This window comes from Cetorhinus maximus, chromosome 13 (assembly GCF_964194155.1).
Source record: "Cetorhinus maximus chromosome 13, sCetMax3.hap1.1, whole genome shotgun sequence".
NCBI lineage: Eukaryota > Metazoa > Chordata > Chondrichthyes > Lamniformes > Cetorhinidae > Cetorhinus > Cetorhinus maximus.
The window spans coordinates 33,514,596-33,538,630 of NC_135891.1; the positions used below are offsets into that span (position 1 = coordinate 33,514,596).

The following is a 24,035-nucleotide window of genomic DNA, read 5'->3' on the forward strand; positions in this document are numbered from 1 at the left end:
CCTCTTGAATGCTTCAATTAACCTGCCTCCACCCCAGTTCCAGGCAGTGCATTCTAGATCCAACCCACTCACTGCATGAAAAAGATTTTCCTCATGTTTCCATTGCTTCTTTTGCCAATTACCTTGTTCTCTATCCATCTGCCAAGGGGAACAGTTTTTCAGACCACTCATGATTTTGTATACCTGCATCTAATCTACTCTCAAGCTTCTCTTCTCTAAGGGAACAGTCCTAACCTCTCCAGTCTATCTATGTAACTGAAGTTCTGAAACCATTCTTGTGAATCTTTTCTGTACTCTCTCTAATGCCTGTGCATCTTCCCTAAAGTCTGGCCCCAAAACTGGACAAAATACTCCAGTTGAGGATAAACCAGTGTCCTGTGTGTGGCACTTTATCAAATGCCTTTTGGAAGACTGTGTAGATCACATTAAAAGCATTACCCTCGTCAACCCTCTTTGACACCTTACCAGAAAACTCCAGAAGGTTAGTTAAACATGATTTGCCCTTAAGAAATCCATGCTGGCAATCCTTAATTAATCTGCATTTGCCCAAGTGTCTATTAATTTTGTTCCAAATGATCATTTCTAGAAGATCCCCCACCACTGTGGTTAAGTCCCCCGGCACGATTGAGGCCTTTTGTGCTCAATGGGCACTGTGGGGACTGGGATGCTTTATTAACTGAATTAATCACATTTTAATTTAAGTTTCCTTTAAGATTTTGCTTTTCTTTTTGCAGTATCCCTTTATGGGGCTGACTTTTAATTTATCCCTTAATTTGTTAACATAGTCTATTTGGTTAATGCAAAAGAGTCACCACTGTGGTTAAATTGACTGGCCTGTAGTTACTGGGCTTATCTTTGCACCCATTTTTGAATAGGGATGTAACATTTGCAATTTTCCAGTCCTCTGGCACCACCCTTGAGGATAGGAAAGACTGAAAAATTATATCCAGAGCCTCCGCAATTTCCATTCATACTTACCTCAGTATCCTTGGATGCACCTCATCCGGTCCTGGTGCCTTATCAACTTTAATATAGATAGCCTATCCAATACCTTCTCCTTACCAATTTTAAAACCTTCAAGTGTTTGAACTACATCTTCTTTCACCATGCACCTGCACAGCATCTTCTCCCTTGGTGAAGACAGGTGCAAAGTATTCATTTAATACCTCAGCTATGCCCCTTGCCTCCATTTGTAAACCTTGGCTGGGATTTTTCGGCCCCGTCATGAGCGGGACCCGCCGCAGGCGAGGCAGCGCCCCAGCCAGAAGTCCATTGACTTGCAGCGTGACCGGAAGATCCCGGTGACGGGTGAGTGCGGAAAACCCCGCCCCTCCTTTTTGGTCCATAATCGGCCCCACTCCTCCTTTTACCACCATCCTTTTACCACCATTTTACTATTTATATGCGTGTAGGAGACTTTTGGATTCCCTCTTATATTGGCTGTCAGTCTCTTTTCATATTCAGTGAGTAAGTGAGTTATGCTCAAAAACAGTTGCCCCTATGTATTCTGCCTTTTTAAAATACTGATTCAAGATACAATTCACCCAAATCAAGCCCTGGCCAGAAACTGTCCAAATTCCCAGGCCAACAGGACAAGATTTCACTGATTGCACTGATTCGAGAAGACTCTTTAATTTGTGGTCACTTTCTCAGGCACACAGACACAGTAGGCATGTTTCAAATGATTTATTCATAGCAAAGCATTTAGTCTATTATGAAATGGACTAGTGTACAGCAATTAAATTAGTAAATTTCAGCCGACACCCTGAGATGGACCCACATGTGGACAGTACTGACAGTGCCCTTTAGGCCCCTCATTTTCTTACCTTGACTGACTGTCCCCACCACCATCCCCACCACACACAGGATGCCAGGCCCTTCCCTCTTCCACTTCTCCATGCCCCCAACCCTGCCCTCTGTTCTCCTTATCCCTTTTCCATTCCTTCATATTCTCACCCCACCCCACACAGCCCCCCTCACTCCTTGCCGGTCCTGAGCCTCTATGCAAGCTGCCATTCTCCTGCTCCCATCCGTTGTGCTGCAGGGTTCAACAAGAAAACCTGCTGACCTCAGATTCAATTATACAAAGCCGGCTGCTGCACGCCACCTTAAAACGAACATGAACCGGGTGCCATGAGATTCTCATGCGCTGCTGACTTAATCTTTAGGATAGGACATAATTACAAAATGTTTTAATACATTGAATATTCATGGCGTGCAAATGTTTTACAAGTAGGAGCCCACCATGGGCTGGCATGAGGCCTGACCCACCACAAATATGCTGCTGACTTAATCTTTAAATTTGAATCTGCCAACGGGAAAGTGAATATTGAGCTTCCACTTAATTAAGTCACCCTGCATACCATGTTTCCCACTCTCACAGGCCCCATAAAAGTCCCCCCAATGAGTTTCAAAATCCAAGTCATTGATAGAATTAGTGTCACAACATTGAACACTGGTGCATCCCGCTTAGTACTCCTGCCCACCCTACCTCCTGACCAATGTTTGCTGTTTTCTATACTTTGCCATGTTTTTTTTTACCTATACCTAAGTGATTTGGAATCAGCTATGTTAGTGGATGGAAATCTCTATTTTCTGTTAGCTGTTGGGATTCTGTGGCTAACCTACGTGAAAACTCAGCATGTGTATGAATCTCCTTTGTGTATCAATTATCAAGACTTTATAATCAGTTAAAAATTAATTCAATGTATTTCATTTCTATGAATAGGATTTGGCTGTTTCCTGGTTTTGCCATGACTGTACAAAAGAGCTGTGTTCTTGCCTTTGTAATCGTCGTGCTTCATTTGATCAGTCAAGCGGAAGGACAAGGTACATGTCTTAGATATATGAAAACACATAGTTTAAGCATAATCAATGCATAAATCTATTCAGAATTCACTCACCCCTGTTTTAGCTGTGACTTGTTTGTGGTTTTCAGGTATTTGGGAATATTTTCCTTTTGTTTGAAACCAATTCAGTTTTTTGACCAATTTTCTGAGAACTCCGGGCACCTACAGCTATTTGCAGCAATTTCTGCTTGCCACCCAACCCATTCATGACTGCCCTTGTATAGGGCTCTGAGCCAATGCCCAACCATTCCCTAACTATCTGGCCTTGAGCCTATAGTGCTAGGGCCTACCTGCCAAACTATTTCTGGCCACTGTGTTCTGCTCCCCCTTTCATATCTTCAGGAAACAAAGGGCGAAATGTTATGGCCCCGTCGTGCTGGGGTAAAATGCGGTGAGCCGTTCTAAAGTCCATCGACTTTGGCAGTACTGGAAAATCCAGCCGGTGGGAGGGGCCATAAATTTCTGCCCATAGGTTCCAGAGTCGGAAGGTCTGCAGCCTTTGTTTGTTATTCACCTGTAGATAAGCAAAATTAATCTTCGTATATGAAGCTATACCAGTAGTTAAGCTACAAATGAATTCATCTGCCAGCTACTTAGTAAACTTTGTGGCCTTAGGGACACATATTTTTGCCGTAGGAGCAGAATAATACAATGTACATTATGCTACTCACTTTAGAAAACCATGTATCATCCAACTTACCATCAGTAACACAGCAAAAGACCTATCCTAAAATACAGCACGTGGCAAATTTTAGCCCTTAATGCTTTTCTGATGAGCCCACATTTCCCAGAAAACAATCAAAAATACTTTATTATTCATTTGACACATTTCTCTTAGAACCTTTACTGTATCTTCCAGCTTACCATACACAATGCAAGTGGAAGGCCAACACTGTAAATGTAGAAGTTTCAATAGCTTTCCATTGCACTTCAGCTGCCACATCTTGTCAAAGATGAAAATCTCTGTGTCATACTTAGAATAAAGTATAAAGGAAGAAAATTTATGGGAAAATTTTTTCAAGCAACAGAAAATACTTTTTAATTAACTCCAGTGTGTTCCTAAATGCAAATAACCTCCAACTGATCTCATGATCCTTATTTAGACCTTGCAATTGTATGGAGACTGACCACGTTACAGTTGACAAGAGAATAATGCATTAAATTACATAAGGCACCTTCACTTCTAAATATCATAAGATCTGACTCTGTGCAGCACTAGGGGTGACCTGCTGTGTTTTATTTTAAAATGTTATTTTTAAATGCCAAAGATACACATTTTAATTCTGGATGCCAGGTTCCTTCTGAATTTCACTTCTTGGCCAAGTTCAGTCTTAAGCCGAGCAATTAAAATATACTAAAATGAAACTAGAAAATTATACTGTTGGTTTCACTCTTTATCTCAGTTGTTATTTTTGTTATAAATTACAAGCCAATACTATAAAGTTTAAAGCTAATGCTGCATAAGAGACATGGCTATTACCTACATATAAAATTGTTGTTAATAGATGTTCGGAACTTATCATGATGTATAAGAAGCCAGTCAAAGAGTTGGGCTAACACTGCTATATTAACAATTTTAGTATCTTAGGGTTGAATAACATCAATTGTTCATAAGTTATGTGCAATATTCTCTTGTGCCCCCTGAACCATTTAACAGCATGACAATTTCTGTATTCATGTACAGGACAAACGTGTCTTATATGTGCAATGTGAACTCTTCTTTGTGGTCTTCACTTTCATTCTGTCATTTGAATGTTTAATGGATGCTGTACAGGAAATAGGAAAACTGAGTAGCATTTTTGTAAATATAAAATCTGAGTTATAGCTGTAGATAAAAGTGAATTTAAAATAAATACCGGTAGTTGTTAATTATTCGTTCCATTCAGTATTCATTTCAATGAGGAATGCAGCAACAAAGCACTTTTTAGATTTACTGACCCAGTGTATGCCTTTCTTCTGACAATCTCATAACTAATTATCTGCTCATAGCTGTATAGGATTGCTGTTTGAAATATATCTTGTGAAATGTATTAATGTTTTTAAATTAAATAGCAGGAATGAGTTTTCAGTTTGTTTAGGTTACACTCTGCACAGCCTAATTGATTTTGTTTAATTTAGCCGCTGCTTGAAGGAGGAATTTATTGATGTATATTACAGCTGTAGTAAGTGGCTATTGTTCCTTTTCGGCTCAGTGGCTGGATAGAGTGATTGCCCTGTTTCAGTGTCACAAAGATAATACCAGTAAATGCTAATTAAGTTTATGAGGGTGAAAGTCTTCATCACAGATCAAAGTGTAATTATCCCAGGAAGTACAATTTTTATCGACACAGCTGTTACATTTAGCAAAGATTTGTGGCTGCTCATTGTTATTGCTACAATAAAGATGCTATTGTTCTCTACAGTACAGTATTATACCGTGGGGATTTTAACTTGTTTCTTTGGTAATAAAGCATCAACAAAATTAAAAACATCATGAATAAAGTACAGAAAATATTGGAAATACACAAATCTGTTAGCATTTGATGGAGAATTACTGAGATAGGTGCACATGTGCGTCGGTGAAGCAAAGCTTGTGGAGTGACAGGGTAAATTGGACAGCAACTTCCTAATTTCCATATTTTAATATACAGGCGCGGACACTGGAAGTTGCAAAACATAATACTGCTGATAGCCCTACCATCATTCTTAATGCAATGTCTGGATCATCGCAGGTCTGAATTGGAAATAAGCTGTGGAGTTCTGAATGACTAAAAGTGTGAGTGAAAGAGAAGTTTAGAAGAGGCTTTTAACGTGAAGGGAAATATTAAAGCTTGAGCCTTTGAGGAAAATACTTCTAGTGTAGGAGCGGGATGTCTAAAGGCTCTGCTGCTGGTTGTGGAATAGGGGTAGGGAGGAGAATACATAGGAGGGTAAAGTCAAAGGGCAAGGCTATGTATTGGACACAGGGTTGGGGAGCCTGAATGAGCAGCTGGAAGGGATCTGAGTCAGGGTCTAGGATATTGAAGTTTTGGCAGGGATAAATAGGATATCTTTGTTCTTACCAATGTTCGGTTAATGAGAGTTCTCACTTATCCATAACTTGATGTCAGACAGACAGCCTGACAATGGAGTATTGATTATGAACACTCGGGTTCAATTCAGTGATCTCCGGGCCATTCTCATCTAACCAGTCTTGGTGTTTTCTAGGGTTTTTTGCCACCAGGGTCTTACTGACTACAGAGTAGAAGGCATTCCTGAAGTTTCTTCTGTCAATTTCTAATTTGACAGTGCTGAGATAATCTTACACAGCTTGATAGAACTGATCATCCACTTCTGCTGCTTTTAGTTTGGCAACGTTTAATTTTGCAAGGGGATTTTAACATTGTTATAATAAAAGCAAAATACTGTGGATGCTGGAAACCTGAAACAAAAACAAAAACAAATATAGCTGGAAAAACTCAGCAGGTCTGACAGCATCTTCGAAAAGGAGCTGTCTGTGGATGAAGTTTTATATGGATGAATCTGTGGGCCATCTAACACTTGGCGCCTATCATAACTTGTGTGATCTTAACATCTTTGGCTGCTCCCTGGCTGACCAGTATGTGGTCAATCAGTGAGCAATAATTGGAATGAAAATGCATTCATATAGTTTTGTATTACATGAAGGATATGGTCAGATGGTGTTCTGTACACACCTGAAGGAGCAGTGTTCCACTATTGTTGCATTTCCCTATGACCCATCTACCAATGACTCCCTTGCAGGGCTGGTCGGCAGCTTCTACGCGAGCACTGAAGTCACCCATGAAAATTAACATGTCCTTTCTAGGAACCTGTGAGATCACATGCTTTAAATCATCACAGAATCATTTTTGGTTTTAGTGGAGTTTGTCATGTGGCTGCATGGGTACTAATAATGACAGCATACTCTTAGGAGATAACAAAAGCCTGATTGTCATTGGGTGATCACCAATTACTTTAAGAAAGCTCTCAACCTTTGATATTTTATTGGATTTCACGACAAAACCGAACCCTACTTCTCTATGTTCCTCTTTGGAGCACCTTATCATTTCCAAATTTTCTTTGTTTCTTTACCAATCTTTGCCATGATATAATTGATAGTGGAATGGAATTCCCAGCACTGAGAACCAACAATTAGCGTGTGGTAATCTGAGGTGCAGTACACCTTTAAGAGACTGTGAGCAGATTGACCACATGGCTGTAAGACCCAATAGCTGTGTTGCAAGGGTTACCAGGTTAATGTTAGTCTAGAGTAGGGTCTGGCTGGAGAAGCACACATCATGTTAATGCTCTGTTGCTTGTGTAAATAAATAGTATGTGTTTCATTTCATATTGGTCTCTGCGTCTGCCATATATTGTAATTGACTTGCCTGCCGACAGATAAGCATGCAACAAAACACCCATAGTCAAAACATAACATAGTGGGAGCAGCTTGCCTTGCAGTTTTTGAGAGGGTCAGCCCTCCTGCTAGTGTCTTGCACTAGAGGTGGATAGAATCCCAAGACTGACATTACAAGTTTCTAGACTCTAAACTTATCCTCATGTTGCTTTCATTTTTACTTCAAACCCATTTTGGTCCTCGTCTTTTCTTTACATGTCTAAACCTGTTTATAAAATTAATTTTAAACAGTTTCTTTGATTTTTTTTGATCCTACAACTAGGTAGATTGAAATTAACTGTTCTGTCTGAAGGCAGACTACAGATGAAATGGAAAGAGGTTGATGGCAACAAACAGGGATATAAAGTACGAGTAAAGCCATCAGCAGGTAAGGGGACCTTTTTTACACAGGTGAAAAGTAAACTCCGCATAAGTATATTCGTGGTTTTCATCCCCATCTCTCCTGATGGTGCTGATTGATGCTGGAGTAGAATTTCATGGCTGCCATTAACACTTAAGTACCTCACCCAAGTGACTGTTCAGGACTTGGCAATGAATGCCAGTAGGATGTTTGGCCGTGGAGTGTAGGGGTGATGAGATCATTAAACAGCCCAATTCTATCCTCATCTCACATTCACATATAGTAATACAGAAAACAAAATGTACCGTGACTTTTGCAATCCAGGTTAATGGAAAACAATCAGGAGTGGGAACATTTACTGGTACTTCTCTCTTCCTAGCTCATTAATGTGAGGTCAATTATAGCACTCCGACTGCTGCCCTGGTGAGATCAGCTAACAGTAATGACCAGTGAGTGAACCTATCACAGTATCTTTACAGAGCAGAAAGAGGCCATTCGGTCCATCAAGCCTGCACTGGTGCCCTGAAAGAGCAGTCCACCTAGTCCCACTCCCCTGCCTTATCCCTGTAATCTTGCACGTTCTCTCTTTTCAGGTAGCAATCCAATTCCCTTTTGAATACCTCGATCGAACCTGCCTCCACCACCCTTTCAGGAAGTTTGTTCCAGACTCCAATCACCCTCTGGGTGAAGAAAATTTTCCCCACCTCACATTTACTCCTTTTGCTAATTATTTTGAATCTGTGCCCTGTAATTCTTGATGTTCTCTTGAGTGGGAACAGTTTCTCACTATTTACCCTGTCTATACCACTCAGGGTCTTGAATACCTCTATGACGTCTCCTCTCAGTCTTCTTTTCTCCAAGGAAAACAGTCTCAACCTCTCCAATCTATCCTCATAGCTACAGTTCTTCATCCAGGGAATCCTTCTGAGGTACATGTCTCAGTACTACAGGCAGTGATATAGCCATTGAGTGATCAATAGAACTAAGGGTTTTCATATTAAATGAAATTATGTCATCATTCTCTAGGCTTCCATGCAGTCACAATAATGGAAAAGTTCCTTTGGCAACATCTTATTGTCAGGTACAAGGGGTGCTGAATAACCATAGGAATTCTTCCATTGGCAGTTTAACCCCAATTTCTCTGAATTAAACCACTGACATCAATGAAATGATAAAAGACATGAAGCAGCTGAAGTTGTATGGAGTTTAAGCTGATAGAAGTGAGATAAACTTTACTTTAGGGTATGTCTAAAAACAAAGAAAAAACTGCAAATGCTGGAAGTGTACTGCTTCTGTAAAGAGAAAAGGCAGATTAATGCTTTGTGTGTAACAGTCTTCCTCTACAACCCTTCCCCCTACCTCCCACCTTTTCATGCTTTGGTTTCTGTAAGGAGTGTTTACCAACCTTTTGATACATCTCACATTTTGTACTGTCCTTCCAGTTTCTGTGAAAAAAACAAGTCTGACTAATATTGTGCTCGAATATGTGAGTTTTCACTAGAATGTTTCCATTTTCTGCTAACAAAATTTAAATATTATTATCGGCAATTTCCCTGATGAAACACTGGACCAATTTTTGGATTTAAATTCGGAACATTTTTGTGTGAGGTGAGGGTGATGTGGAGTTTGTTGGATTTCTGTCTACTTTCACCTAAATCTCGCTGTGGAAGATGCTGCTTCTGACAGTTCACCCATCCTCCCCATTCTATGATCTTCACTATTTCTTTGGAGGTAATGTATGACTTTCAGGATTTTCTATAGCGATAGATGTGAACCATGACTTAATGCTGGCCACCAATCTCTGGCTACTCACATTTCCTCTTTGGCCTCTGGCCAGCTGTGGCTGCTGCTATCACTGTCGTAGGAGGGCACCTGATCGACAGTGTGTAGCTGAGGACTGAATGCTAAAATACCATGCCCACAAATGTTAGGCCAACAAGTGCATTTCACAGCCCCTCCACCTCCCCTTTCCCTGAAATCTGCTTGGAGTTATGAAATATTTGGTGAATAGCTTCATCTCTGTACTTATCTGCTCTTCTCTCTTTTGCTGCTCAGCACACCCCACCCCTCTGCTCCTTCCATCCCCAACTCAATGGTCCTCACTCTACACCCCCACTCATAAGTTGGGATTTTCTGCTCCCATTTGCAGCGAATGTCATAGCGGGCGGGAGCGGAAAATATTGGGAGATTGTGAAAATCAGTTTCACGTTGTCGTAAAACCAGTTTGCGATCGTCCGCTTGACCCGTCAATGGCGGGCCGTGTTTCCCGCTACCACGCGTCGGGAACCTAATTTCAATACCTTAGCGTCTCATTGTAAGCCCTGCTCGCCGAAATCATCTCCCCACCCCGGCACTGGATTATGAGCTCACGTCAGTAGGGTTGCATGCTGGCGTGTCTCACAACGGTACATAAGTGACGTGCAGCTGGTGACCTGCACTTCGCTCGGGACTTCCAGATTCATTTGCCCACCTTGCTTCTGGCAGCACTCGCAGTCATCAGTTCCAGGCTTCACAGGCAGCACCACATCATTTTTAGGGGTGCTCATGGGCAGATCTCTACCTAGCAGACCAGTGGTAAGGCAGGGGTGGCTTTTCAATGGCTGCAGGGCTAGGGCTTGCTTGGGGAAGCGGGGTATCCCAGGATGTGTGTGGGGGCACATGTTTATCTGTGCAAGTGGCCTCAAGATGGTGAGGAGGCAGTCTCCAGAGGAGATGAGGCCAGATGGAGATTCCCTACCTGAAAATTTTGACAGAATGCTGCGTGCAACAGTGTTAACTTGCACTCAGTTGCGAAACTCTGTTTGAAAGTGATTTTTAAATCATCATTTGATATCTGAAAGAATCAAGTGAAGGAACTGACCTGAAACCACGTCACTTGTGAACATTTATTTGCTTGCAACCGTAGAAACCACATCAATTGTGAATAGCAACTGTTCATCTGCCATCATTGGTTTTGTGAGGGTGTGTGTGAAAGAGTGAGTGGTGATGTCCCGTGAGCTGACAATGAGTGAGATGCCAGTGAATGTGTGATGGCCTTGTGTTTTTTTATTCATTCATGGGATGTGGGCGTGGCTGGTGCCAATCAAGCGGGCTGCTTTGTTCTGGATGGTGTTAAGCTTCTTGAGTGCTATTGGAGCTGCATTCATCCAGGCAAGTGGAGAGCATTCCATCACATTCCTAACTTGTGCCTTGTAGATGCTGGACAGGTTTTGGGGAGTCAGGAGGTGAGTTACTCGCTGCACGATTCCTAGCCTCTGACCTGCTCTTGTAGCCACAGTATTTATATGTCTAGTCCAATTCAGTTTCTGGTCAATAGTAACCTCCGGGATGTTGATACTGGGGGATTTAGCAATGGTTATGCCATTGAATGTCAAGGGGCGATGGTTAGATTCTCTCTTGTTGGAGATGGTCATTGCCTGGTACTTGTGTGGTGAAAATGTTACTTGTCACTTGTCAGCCCAAGCTTGGATATCATCATTTGAAAATGGACTCCTTCAGTAACAGAGGAGTCACGAATGGTGCTGAACAATGTGCAATCATCAGTGAACATCCCCACTTCTGACCTTATGATGGAAGGAAGGTCATTGATGAAGCAGCTGAAGATGGTTGGGCTGAGGACACTACCCTGAGGAACTCCTGCAGTGATGTCCTGGAGCTGAGATGATTAACCTCCAACAACCACAACGATCTTCCTTTGTGCTAGGTATGATTCCAACCAGCGGAGAGTTTTCCCCCTGATTCCCATTAACTCCAGTTTTGTTAGGGCTCCTTGTTGTCACACTCAGTCAAATGTGGCCTTGATGTCAGGGGCAGTCACTCTCACCTCACATCTGGAGCTCAGCTCTTTTTTCTATGTTTGAACCAAGGCTGTAATGAGGTCAGGAGCTGCGTGGCCCTGGCTTTACCCTGGCAAACCAAGCGTCGGTGAGCAGGCTATTGCTAAGCAAGCGCTGTGTGATGGTACTGTCGATGACCCCTTCCATCACTTTACTAAGTGTGTGAGTTTAGATTGATGAGATGGTTTCCTTACCCTGGTGGCACAGATAAGATCATTCATCCTCTTTCTGCACTGGATGGTCAACTTCTTCTGTGTATCATTGGCATTGACCAGCACTGCCACAACCTTTCAAGCTGGAGTGGTGAGATTGCTGGACCTCCTGCGGCCAGAATGGGGGTGGAGGACATCACACGGGCCTCCAAAAGGTTTTTGGGGCCATGTTTTCACTGGAGCAGTCCTGGGCTGCAAGCCTTGAGAACTATGTGCACGTCTGCAGTTTAGGTATGGCATCTGGAGTGAGGAAATAGAGAGGTAATGGTGTGGCGGTTGATTCAGAGGCTGCCTGCCAGTAATACAGCATGTTTCCTGTGGCTGCATAATTAATGAGGTGGGAAGCAGACAAAATGGCGCAAAAGCCCACCCTTGCGGCTGGTGGGAATAACGTCTTTATTCATGTCTGCCACCACACTTAGGGCAATTCAGGGAAAATTCCGGCCTTAGTTCTTTAAGTAACTCCCTACACTTATAAGATTGAAAACCTGGCAGTAAGCATAGTTACTACTATTGACAATGGAAAGTTTAGCATCAGCTGTTGCTGTGTGCTACCTTCAACAGGAAAGTTGGGCCCATAGTGACTAAAGTACAAACGTATTCCCCATCCCATCCAAATAGGATGGGATGGGGGATAATTTTATACCTTTGGCTTCCTTTTCTCAGAGGAAACATTGGCTCTCAGAATCACAAAATTTTAATAGCGCAGAAGGAGGCCATTTGGCCCATCATGTCTGCACTGGCTCTCCATTTGACCTAGTGTCATTGCCCTGCCTTTTCCCCGTACCCTTGCACTTTGTTTCTATTCAAATAATCATCTAATACCCTCTTGAATGCCTCGATTGAACTTACAATGCATTCCAGGCAGTGCATTCCAGAACCGAACCACTTGTATGAAAAAAGTTTTTCTCATGTCACATTTGCTTCTTTTGCAAATCACTTTAAATCTGTGCTCTCTCATTCTTGATCCTTTTACGAGCGGGAATAGCTTCTTCCCATCTACTCTGTCCAGTCCCCTCATGATTTTGAACATCTCTATTGAATCCCCTCTTAGCCGCCTTCTCTCCAAGGAGAACAGTCCCCACCTTTCCAATCTATCTTCGTAATGAAGGTTCTCATCCCTGGAACCATTCTTGTAAACCTCTTCTGCACCCTCTCTAATGTCTTCACATCCTTCCGATAATGCGGCACCCAGAACTGTACACAATACTCCAGCTGAGGTCTAACAAGTGTCTTATATAAATTCAGCATAACCTCCTTGCTCTTGTACTCCATGCCCTTATTAATAAAGCCCAGGATACTATATGCTTTATTAACTGCTCTCTCCACCTGTCCTGCCAACTTCAATGATCTATGCAGATATTCACCCAGGTCTTTCTGCTCCTGCACCCCTTCAGAATTTCACTCCTTATTTTCTATTGTCTGTCCATGTTCTTTCTACCAAAATGCATTACCTCATGCTTCTCCATATTGAACTTCGTCTGCCACCTATCTGCCCACTCTGCCAACTTATCTATGTCCTTTTGAAGTTCTACACTGTCCTCCTCGCAGTTTACAACACTCCCAAGCTTCGTATCATCCACAAACTTTGAAATTGTCCCCTGCACACCAAGATCTAGATCATTAATATGTATCAAGAAAAGCAAGGGTCCCAATACTCCACTACAAACGTTCCTCCAGCCCGAAAAATATCCATTGACCAGTACACTCTGCTTCTTATTTTTCAGCCAATTTTGTATCCACTGGGTCTTCCTTATCAACCCATATTTTTCCACGTGACTACTAATTCTATCCTGAATAATTGTTTCTAGACTCTTGCCCACCACATAAGTTAATCTGACTGGTCTGTAATTGCTGGGCTTTTTTGAACATGGGCATAATGTTTTTAATTCTCCAGCCCTCTGACATCTCCCCCCACCCCCGAGTCTAGGGAAGACTGAAAGATTATGGTCAGTGCCCCTACAATTTCCACTCTCACTTCCTTCAATATCCTTGGATGCATCGTGCACGGGTCCCGGTGCCTTGTCAACTTTAAGTACCAACAGTCTGTTCAACACTTCCTCCTTATCAATTTTGAACCCTTCTAGTGACAGGGTTTCCTCGTCTGTCACCATGGCCTGGGTAGCATCTACCTCCTTGGTAAAGATGGATGAAAAGTATTCATTTAATACCTCATCATGGCCCCTTCGTCCATGTGTAAATTCCCTTTTAAGTCCCTAATCAGCCCTACTCCTCCTTTTACCACCCTTTTACTATTTATATGCCTATAGAAGACTTTGGGATTCCCCTTTATGTTGGCTGACAATCTTTTCTCATAATCCCTCTTTGCCTCTCCAATGTGATTTTTCACCTCCCCTCTGAACCTTCTGTATTTCTCTTGGTTCTCTATTGTATTTTCTACCTGACGCCTGTCATAAGTACAGTTTTTCTTCTTTATCTTAATTTCTATCTCCTTTTTCATCCAGGGAGCTCTGGATTTGTTTGCCCTTTCAATCGAATATACTTTGTGCCCGAACCAATTCCTTTTTGAAGGTAGCCCATTGTTTAGCTACAGCTTTTCCTGCCAATCTTTCGTTCCAGTCTATCTGGCACATCTCCATTCTCTCCCCATCGAAATTTACCCTCGTCCAGTTAATTATTCTTACTCTGGATTGCCTATCCTTTTCTATCATCATCCTAAAATGTACAATACAATGATCACTGTCTCCTAAATGTTCCCTCACTGACACTTGAGGAAAGTTCCCTGACTGTCACAGACAGTCTAATGTCTTAGAGAAGGAGCTTTGACATTTGTTTCTGGGTCAAACTTTATCCCACCCCAGATGGGACATGAACCCACAATCCCTAGTTTAGGAAGCCAGTGCTTTATCCATTAGGCCACTAGGGCTGGATACATTCTGTCTGTAGAAGCAGCAAATAATACCATATAAAATGCCAACTCGGGATATCTCAATTTCTCAACATTTATTTGTATTTGATTCATTTATATTTTCAACTCAGTCCCAAGTTCCACTTACTTATTGGCAACACAACCAGACGAAGTTCAACAATTCAATTTAATAAATAGTAATTTAGCATTTACCTTTCTTCATTTATCCTGGGGTATTTTAGATCAACGGGTGGAATTTCCTCCTCATTTTGTGGCCAACAAGAATATTTCTATCCAACATTACATGAATTTTAACAAAACATTGAAAAGATAGCCTAACACTAGAGTTTTTCCTGTTTTTTTTTTAATAAATGTCTGTTAATGCCTTCTGAAAAATAATCTGCTGGTTGCAGAAAAGCACGGGATTGAAAATCCTACTCATTGATTGGATTTATGATCTCTGTCATGATTAACTTTATTACTGATTTAGACTCCTCAGCTAAAACTCTGCTGCCTTCATCCTAATGTGCACCAATGAGTACCCCTCACCGTTCTGCTTACTGACCTTCATTGATACCTGATCCAAAGATAATTCTCATCCATATGTTTAAACCCCGCTCTTTTCTTGGAAGCAGCAAATAATATTCAAAACAATCAAATTGGGGTGATCCAAATTTCTCACTATTTATTTATATTAAATTCATCTATATTTTCAAATCAGTTCCATGGTTTTTAATTAACTGCCCCCTCCCCATCTCTGTAATCTCCAATACTGCAACTTTCTCAAGAACTCTGTTTCTTCAGTCCTTACTCTTGTGCATCATCCACTTTCAATGTCACATCATTGAACGCTGTGCCTTCAGCCAACGCCTCAAACCATGGAATTGGCTCCACCCCTCTCTTCACCTTTAAGATGCTCCAGCCAAGCTTTTGGCCACTATACTAATGTTTCCTGCTTAGGCTCAGTGCCAACTTTTGTCTGATTATATATACCCTTGTGAAATGCCTTGGGACATTTTATCATGTTAAAAGTACTATATAAATTTAAGATGATGCTGTTTTTAAGTCATTATGAACTGACAGTAACAATATTTCACTTGCACATGAGCAGGGAAATCCAGATTCTTTGAGGATTTACGATTCTGATTTCTGGGTTAAGACTTGTTTCAGCAATGTAAATGCAAGAAGCTGGCATATGGACATGGTGCCCCTCGACCAAAGCTATTGCGGAGTCAAATGTCAAAGCATCTTGGGAGTTGTAGTGGAATTAACTTCTGTGTTGAAAGAATTCTCTCAATTGCTGTCCTTTTCTATAAAAAAAACTGTGTTCAAATTGCATTTTCAATAATTGCACATTTCGAAGCTGAATATTCCATGGTTTTGATAGCAACTTACTAATCACAAAGAGAAACAGACATTCCTCTTTTAATGAAAAACAGGAAAATTTCACCCCGTAAATATGTCCCTGAAGCATTTAATTTTAAAAGGCTGAAGAGGCGGTTCCATTTTTTAAGCATGAGATCAGTTATAAGTTGTGTTCCTGTGTGTAAGTGAGGAGCTGCTGCATGCCAAAAAGAAACAAACCTGGTCTGAATACCTTTATATCAAATAGACTCCCTTGGCAGGTTGCCAAAATAGTGCTGCATGTCTATACAGATAAGTTGCTATAGAAAAGGCATCATTATGCTGATGGAACAAAGCACCAAAATATTTTTTTAAGTGTTTTTAGTTGATAGATAAAATGGTCAAACTGTATTCGTTTGTTTATTCCCTCAAGGGTGCACTCGATGGAATACCTCCACAGCCACAGCAACCTGCACATTTTCTAAACATAGTAAACCACTCATTGAATACAGTATTGTTAAACCCACTTTCACCCATGGTTTTCAAATGTAGCAGTTGACATTCGATGTATGGCTTTGTGGCAGTGAACCTTATCCACTGGCAGTGGAGCCTCACAAAATGACTTACTCAGTTCTTCAGCTGCTCTTCCCATTGGCAGCTGCAACTTACCATTCATTCGTGGTGCTGATTTCCCCATACACGAATAATGTTCGCTTCCTGGTTTAATCCTGCAGCTTTTTACATCACATCACCGATAGTACCTGTTAATCGATACCTCAATAATGAAAGATATATACATAAAAAATGTTAATCAGAGGAAAGATAGTAAGGATGACGCTTGACGTTACCAGAGTTTGTGCTTAAAGGAGGGTGAAGCTAAAGTTTTGATCCAGTATGCTATTAGAGCATTATAAGGAGGCTTGATTTCATTTTGGCTATGGCAAATGTCTCACCATATAATCATTGAGTATCCTTCTGTGTTTACATTGCATTTCTTTTACAGGTACCTCTGAACAGGAAATAATCCTGAAGACAAATATAGCAAAAGCAACTGTTGTGGGACTTTCTCCCACTCAAGAGTATACACTGCAAATATTACTGCTGAATGGAACCCGGGAGAACCATTACGCCAAAAGAAAGTTCATTTGTAAGAATGTAGTTTGCTATCTCCAGGAATTAATCTTAGTGTTCTTTTCTGCAGTCTGATCAATGGGAAATTTGAAATGCATTTTGTGTGAAAAAGTTAAATCAATGTACAATTAACAACAGTCTCCGGTCAAGCTCATTGTATCTTTGATAGTTTACACAGACTTGTTGAAAGCAATAATTGAGTATTAAAATAGTTTTGGTGCTAAATGTAGAATTATAGTGTCTCCAAATCATGTATTTCAACCAAGACCCAGCGATGCTCGATGAACCCTACCATGGGTGCCTCAATTGCTGGAACATATCCTTCTCAGCAAACTCCACTAAATATGGGCCTGAATTTTCAGAATGGTGAGGGCTCAGCCTGAAGAATCAGCGGGGAACACACCTCGCTGACTCCAGCAGGCCTGATGCCATTTTATGCTCTAGTGAGCGTTGATTGACATAGGGCAAAAGGTCCACCCATCACCGGGAGGAAGGCCCACCTTGGAGAGCTGCTGGCCAATCAGATTGGCTGGCAGCTCTCCTGTCCCTCCTGGAACAGTGCTACAATGGCCGGAAGAGGAACTGCAGGGAGCTGGCTGAAACTCAGTGCCGGGAACCGGAGGAGAGGCAAGTGGCAGGGGTTCAAGGGTGGGGAGGATAGGGAAGGCCTGCGGAGTCAACAAGGAGGGGCGATCGGGGTCCCGAGGGATAGGCTGGGGTGGGGGTGGGTGCCCCCAGTCAGAAGGGGTTTTCTGATGGAGGCGCCTGAGATCGAACTCTGTTCGTTTTCTGTCATCTGCCTGCCAGCCTGAAAATTGAGGCCGGGTGGGAAAAAGCCCTTAATGGCCACTTAAGGGCCTTAAATGGGGCAAGAGCGTGATTCCCATCTGAGGCCCTGCCCGCCCCAGCAAAAAATTGCAACAGGTCAGGGTGGGCGGGATTCTGGAGTGAATCCTGCCCGTGCAATTTCACGCTCCCCACCTAAGCCCGCCTCAGAACCCACCAGTGGGTGGGGCATAAAATTCTGGCCATGGAACTGATAAAATGGAAAGAGGGTTGGGGGTTGTCAGGGTGGGTGGGTGGGTCATGGACTGAATCAGGCCATTGCCAGGGAACTGTCTCCGATTAGTTAAATCTGGTAAAGTCTGCAATGTTGGGGTGGCATTTAGACCAAGGTAACTGTCGAAGTCAGAAAGGTTCGTACCTTAATTTAGTCCCCATATAAAATGGTGTGCCAGCCCAATGACATCTTCGGCAAATGACTTTGCTATTTAAATTCGGACCCCATTCCTCGGGGGAAGACTTTCTTCCTTTGACTAAACTGAGGCATGTTATGATGGAGTTGGGATCAGGAACGTGGTATGAACATCGCTGCTCCCCCGACTTAACCCACTGCTCATAGTGTCCTCTGGGTGGAAGGATTGGAGTTAAAATACCTTCTTAAGCCTCTGCCTACCAATCTCCATTGGAGATTTTTATTACTGCTGTACAATTACTGTCACTTTGAACATTGGAGTAGCTACCAACAAATGCTCAGTTAGCAGTTTTAAATGAACTGGTATGCTTCTCAGCTGACAATTTCACTCTCCTCTGAGTTGGTTAGCTATTTAAATATTAAGTACAAAGAAGACTGGAACTAACCAAGGGATTTAGGTTCCTAGGTTTGGATTTCCTGCCTAACTCCTGCCATTTTTTGTTTCTTTTGTGGATCTGGAAGAGGTGGCAGGGTAGGAGATGGAATTGAGTGGGATGCATTCTACATCCACTGTATTCCAGTATTCAATTTGGATCATAACTGATCTACATCTTAACTCCATTCACCCACCTTGATTCTGTATCCTTTAATAAACTTGCTGATCAAAAACCTTATCAATCCAAATCTTGAAATTTTCAATTGACCTTCCCTCAGCAGATTTTTGGGGGAAGAGTTCCATATTTCCACAAGCTTTTGTGTGCACCTACATGATGGATAGCTTTTCCACTTCATTGATGATGAGCCTCAATTCTGTGAAGCAGACTATCTAGGCTACAGTTTTCAATATAATCCATTATTATTAACATTTTCATTATAAATGTTAAACGTTTATTTCTGATTTTAAATTCAGGTTGATTATGAGTAAATGGTTTTAGGTCCAAACCATGTATCTATAAATCTATCAAAAACTTAAGATGGTCTTGTCAGTGATAAGGCGTTCAAATTCATTGTTCTAATTTCCTACAGTTATCTGCTCTCCAGAGCTGCATTCATTACCTAGACTCATACTTTACTCGTTGAATGGTTGCTATTAAGCTTCAAAGGACAATCTGATACATCTCTAAGATGACCTCTCAGATAATTGTTTGCAGTGCAGCATGTAAAGATTACATGTTTGTCACCTGTTTCCTGCTATTGTGGGGCAGATTCTATGTGTAGAGTGTTTCCAACAGTTTGTTGTGCAGCTTTAAGTATAAACTGTTTGTTTCGGACTGCTTTTATTATCAATGTGCTGGACTGTTGATTTTTCATTGCATTTGCAATCATCTTCAGCCAGAAGTGCTGAGTGGATGACCTATCTCGGTCTCCCCTTGAGGCCCCAAGCATTACAGATGTTGGTCTTCAGCCAATTCAATTCACTCTGTGATATCAAGAAATGGCTGAAGGCACTGAATACTACAAAGGCTATGGGCCCTGACAGCATTCTGATTATAGTTCTGAAGACTTGTGCTCCAGGGTTAGCATGCCCCGAGTCAAACTGTTCCAGTACATCTATAACACTGACATCTACCCGACAATTTGGAAAAAAACAGGACAAATTCAATCCATACAATTACTGCCATATCTGTCTGCTCTCAATCATCAGCAAAGTGATGGAAACTATTGCGACAGTGCTATCAAGAGGCATTTATTTAGCAATACGCTGATCATCAACGCTCAGTTTGGGTTCCACCAGGGTCACTCAGCTCCAGCCCTCATTACAGCCTTGGCCCAAACAAAAGAGATAAATTCCAGATTTGAAGTGACAGTGACTGCCCTTCACCTCAAGGCAGCATTTTACTGAAATTGGCATCAAGAAGCCCTGGTCAAATTGAAGTCAATGGAAGTCAGTGGAAAAACTCTCCTCTGGTTGGAGTCATACCTAGCACAAAGGAATATGGTTGTGGTTGTTGGAGGTCAATCATCTCAATCCCAGCATAAGGATACAGGAGTTCCTCGGGGTAGTGTCCAAGGCCCAACCATCTTCAGCTGTTTCATCAATGACCTTCCCTCCATCATAAAGTCAGAAGTGGGAATGCTCACTGAAGATTGAACAGTGTTCATCTCCATTCGCAACTCCTCAGAAAATAAAATAGTCCATGCCCACATGCAGCAAGATTGAACAACATTGAGGCTTGGGCTGATAACTGGCCAGTAACATACATGCCATGCAAGTGCCAGGCAATGACCATCGCCAACAAGCGAGAACCTAACCATCTCCCCTTGACATTCCATAGCTTTACCATCGCTGAATCCCGCATGTTCACCCCCACATTCCACATCCTGGAGATTATCATTGATGAGAAACTTAACTGGGCCAGCCATATAAATAGTGTGCTACAAGAATATGTTAGAGCATAAGAACATAAGAAATAGGAGCAGGAATAGGCCATTTGGCCCCTCAAGCCTGCCCCGCCACTCAATAAAATCATGGCTGATCTACCCCAGGCCTCAACTCCTCTTCCGTGCCAGCTCCTCATAGCTCTCGACTCCCTGATATTTCAAAAATTGATCTCCCTCCTCTTTAAATACTTTCAGTGATCTAGCCTCCACAACTCTCTGGGGTAGAGACCTCCAGACATTCACTACCCTCTGAGGGAAGAAATTCCTTTGCATCTCAGTTTTAAATGAGTATGCCCTTATTCTGTAACTATGTCCCCTAGTTCAAGATTCCTCCACTAGTGGAAACATCTTCTCAACATCTAACCTGTCAAGCCCCCTCAGAATCTTGTATGTTTCAATAAGATCACCCATCTTCTAAACTCGAATGAATAAGGCCTAACCTGTTTAGCCGTTCTTGATAAGTCAACTCCTTTATCTCAGGAATCAGCCTAGTGAATCTCGTTTGAACTGCTTCCAATGCCAGTATATCCTTTCTTAAATGCAGGTACCAAAACTGTGCACAGTACTCTAGGTGTGGTCTCACCAATGCCCTGTACAGTTGGAACAAGACTTCCCTATTTATAAGCTCCAACCCCCTAGCAATACAGCCAAAATTCCATATGAGGCTTCTTAATTACTTGCTGCATTTGCATGCTAACCTTTTGTGTTTCATACACAAGAACACCCAGATCCCTCTGTGCTGTACTTTTTTTTGGAGACTCTTTCTATTTAAATAATTGTCTGCCTTTTGGTTCTTCCTACCTTCATGACCTACATTAAACTCCATGTGCCAGGTTTTTGCCCATTCACTCAACCTATCTATATCCCCTTGCAGATTCCTTATGTCCTCATCACAACATGCCCTCCCACTTATTTTTGTAGTGTCAGCAAATTTGGATAGATTACACTGTGTCCCCTCCTCCAAGTCATAAATATAGATAGTAAATAATTGAGGCCATAGGACTGATTCTTGTGGCACTCCACCAGTTACGTCTTTCCAACCTGAAAAAGACCCATTAGCCCTGACTCTGTCTTCTGTGTATTAATCAATCCTCAATCCATGCTAATACATTACCCCTAATACCTTGAGCTCCTATCTTGTGCAACAACCTTTTATGTGGCATCTTATTGTATGCCTTCTGGAAACCCAAATACACTACACCTACTGGCTCTCCTTTATCAACTCTGCTTGTTATATCCTCAAAGAACTCTAGCAAATTTGTCAAACATGATTTCCCTTTCACAAAACTATGCTGACTCTGATTGCATTAAGCTTTTCTAAATGTCCTGCTATTTCTTCCTTAATAATGGACTCTAGCATTTTCCCAACAACAGATGTTAGGCTCACTGACCTATAGTTTTCTGCTTTTTGTCTCCCTCCCTTCTTGAACAAGAGCATCACGTTAGAGGCTGGGTATCCTGTGGCAAGTAACTCACCTCATGATTCCCCAGAACTTGTCCTCCATCTACAAGGCACAAATCAGTACTGTGATGGAATACTCTCCATTAGACTGAATGAGCGTAGCTCCAACAACATTAATGAAGCTCGACAATATCTAGGACAAAGCATCCCACTTGATGGGCACCCTGTCCACCATCTTAAACATTCACTCCCTCCACCACCACACTTAGTGGCAGCAGTGTGTACCATCTACAAGATACACTGCAGCAACTTGCCAAAGTTCCTTTGACAGCACCTCTATGACCTAGAAGGACAAGGGCAGCAGATCATGGGAACACCACCACCTGCAAGTTGCCCTCCATGTCACACACCATTCCAACTTGGAAATATATTGCAGTTCCTTACTGTCGCTGGTTCAAAAACCTGGAACACACTCCCTTAACAGCGCTATGGTGTTCCTACACCACAAGAACTGGTTTACGAAGGGGGCTTATCGCCACTTTCTCAAGGGCAATTAGTGACGGGCAATAAATGCTGTCTTGACAATGATTCTCACATTGCATACAAGAACAAAAAATCACATATATAACTCTCCATTCTGCTTTATATTTTGATATTCAGAATAATAGATTTTGCTGTAAGTTGGGTGAGTACTTACCATGGATATGAATAGGTGTTTTTTTGACCCACCTTATTTTACTGTAATACATATGTTTTTCATTTCAGTAAATGTCCTGAAAGAGCAACATTTAAAAAAAGTTTCCAAACGTAAGCAAGACAAAAAGGTTACAGGTACAGCAGGAGAGAATGGTACCCGATTGGATTTTAGTAACCCCACAAGCAATTCAACAGAGCTGCATCAAATGGAAATATTGCATGGAATGCAATCAAGACGAGGTAGGGTGACAAAATATCCTCTGTATGTAGCAGAAATCTAACAGAAGAAAACAAGAGCATATTTCTGATTTTGTAAGAATAAAGGAGCAAGAAAATACCATTCAGCCTGCCCTGCCAGCACACATTGGGGGTGCGTTTTTGACTACTTGGGGAAATCTTGCTCCAAATATCACAATGATTCATTTACTGTCCCGTCTGCCGCCATTTTGGCTGGGCATCTGAATGGATAGTTAAGGTGCTGCTGTGGCAGAAAAAAATGTATTTGTAAAATGCTGATTGGAATTCCACGACTTACATAGGAATCAAGACAATTTTGAGGTGCCAATGGGCAGGCTATGTTGCATGCATTCCACACATTGGCAGTGAATGGCCTAACTAGTGGTCCGTGAAGGGAACCACTGCAGGCTGCTGCTGTAAAGGTAGGTTTTGGAATCGTAAAATATTTGTGCGGTCAGACAGAGTAATGAATACTCCTGGTCCCACAAAAATGGCCCACTGCCATCTGTGCCCCAGTGACTCTCCCCAGCCTCCCACCCCCAGCAATTGCCTCAACTCTGGCTATGCAAATGACGTGGGCCTACCATCGAGGACATTGGATAAGGAGCACGATCTTACCTCATACTGCTTGCCCAATGTCCAACTAGGGTTAATCCTGACCCCAGAAAACCTTTCCTCATTATTTTATATTAAATACACTTCTATTTGGGGATTAGGAGAAAAGATTACATTCTGTTTTGAATAAATGCCAGTCTTAGTTTCTTTGATGATTGCAGTGAAAGGTTCAGAACGAAGAAAATCAGCTGATAAGATGTCAGAGAATAAAAAGAAACAGAAATTGAGCATTACTCTGAATGAGAGTGGAAGAATGTCACAGGTGAAAAATACAACACAAGCTTTACTTAAAAATAAAAGAAAAATTGTACCAGAAAAACAAAAGGAAGAACATGTGCCTGAAGAATTTCCAACCAAGGGTGAGTAATTCCTCTATCATTTGAATATCTCTTCAAACTGAAATGTTGTAACATAGTTACAACAATGTAGATTTATATAATATATGAGCTGGATTTTAGGCTTTCCTGCTGGCAGGCTTGAAGGTGGAGAAGTGCATAAAATTCAGTGGGTGTCCTTCCCGCTGCCCACATG

At 41.9% G+C, this 24,035-nt stretch overlaps 1 protein-coding gene across 1 annotated transcript in view; it reads left to right on the forward strand.

The window, feature by feature from the left end:
* Nucleotides 1–24,035, forward strand: part of LOC144688534 (collagen alpha-1(XIV) chain-like) — a 203,560-nt gene that overhangs the window by 14,464 nt on the left and 165,061 nt on the right. Inside the window, exons 2-6 of the mRNA XM_078555234.1 lie at nucleotides 2,729–2,829; nucleotides 7,508–7,612; nucleotides 16,850–16,993; nucleotides 22,722–22,892; nucleotides 23,666–23,863. Coding sequence (XP_078411360.1) covers nucleotides 2,754–2,829; nucleotides 7,508–7,612; nucleotides 16,850–16,993; nucleotides 22,722–22,892; nucleotides 23,666–23,863 — 694 coding nt within the window. The 5' untranslated portion in view covers nucleotides 2,729–2,753. The remainder of the gene's footprint in view (nucleotides 1–2,728; nucleotides 2,830–7,507; nucleotides 7,613–16,849; nucleotides 16,994–22,721; nucleotides 22,893–23,665; nucleotides 23,864–24,035) is intronic.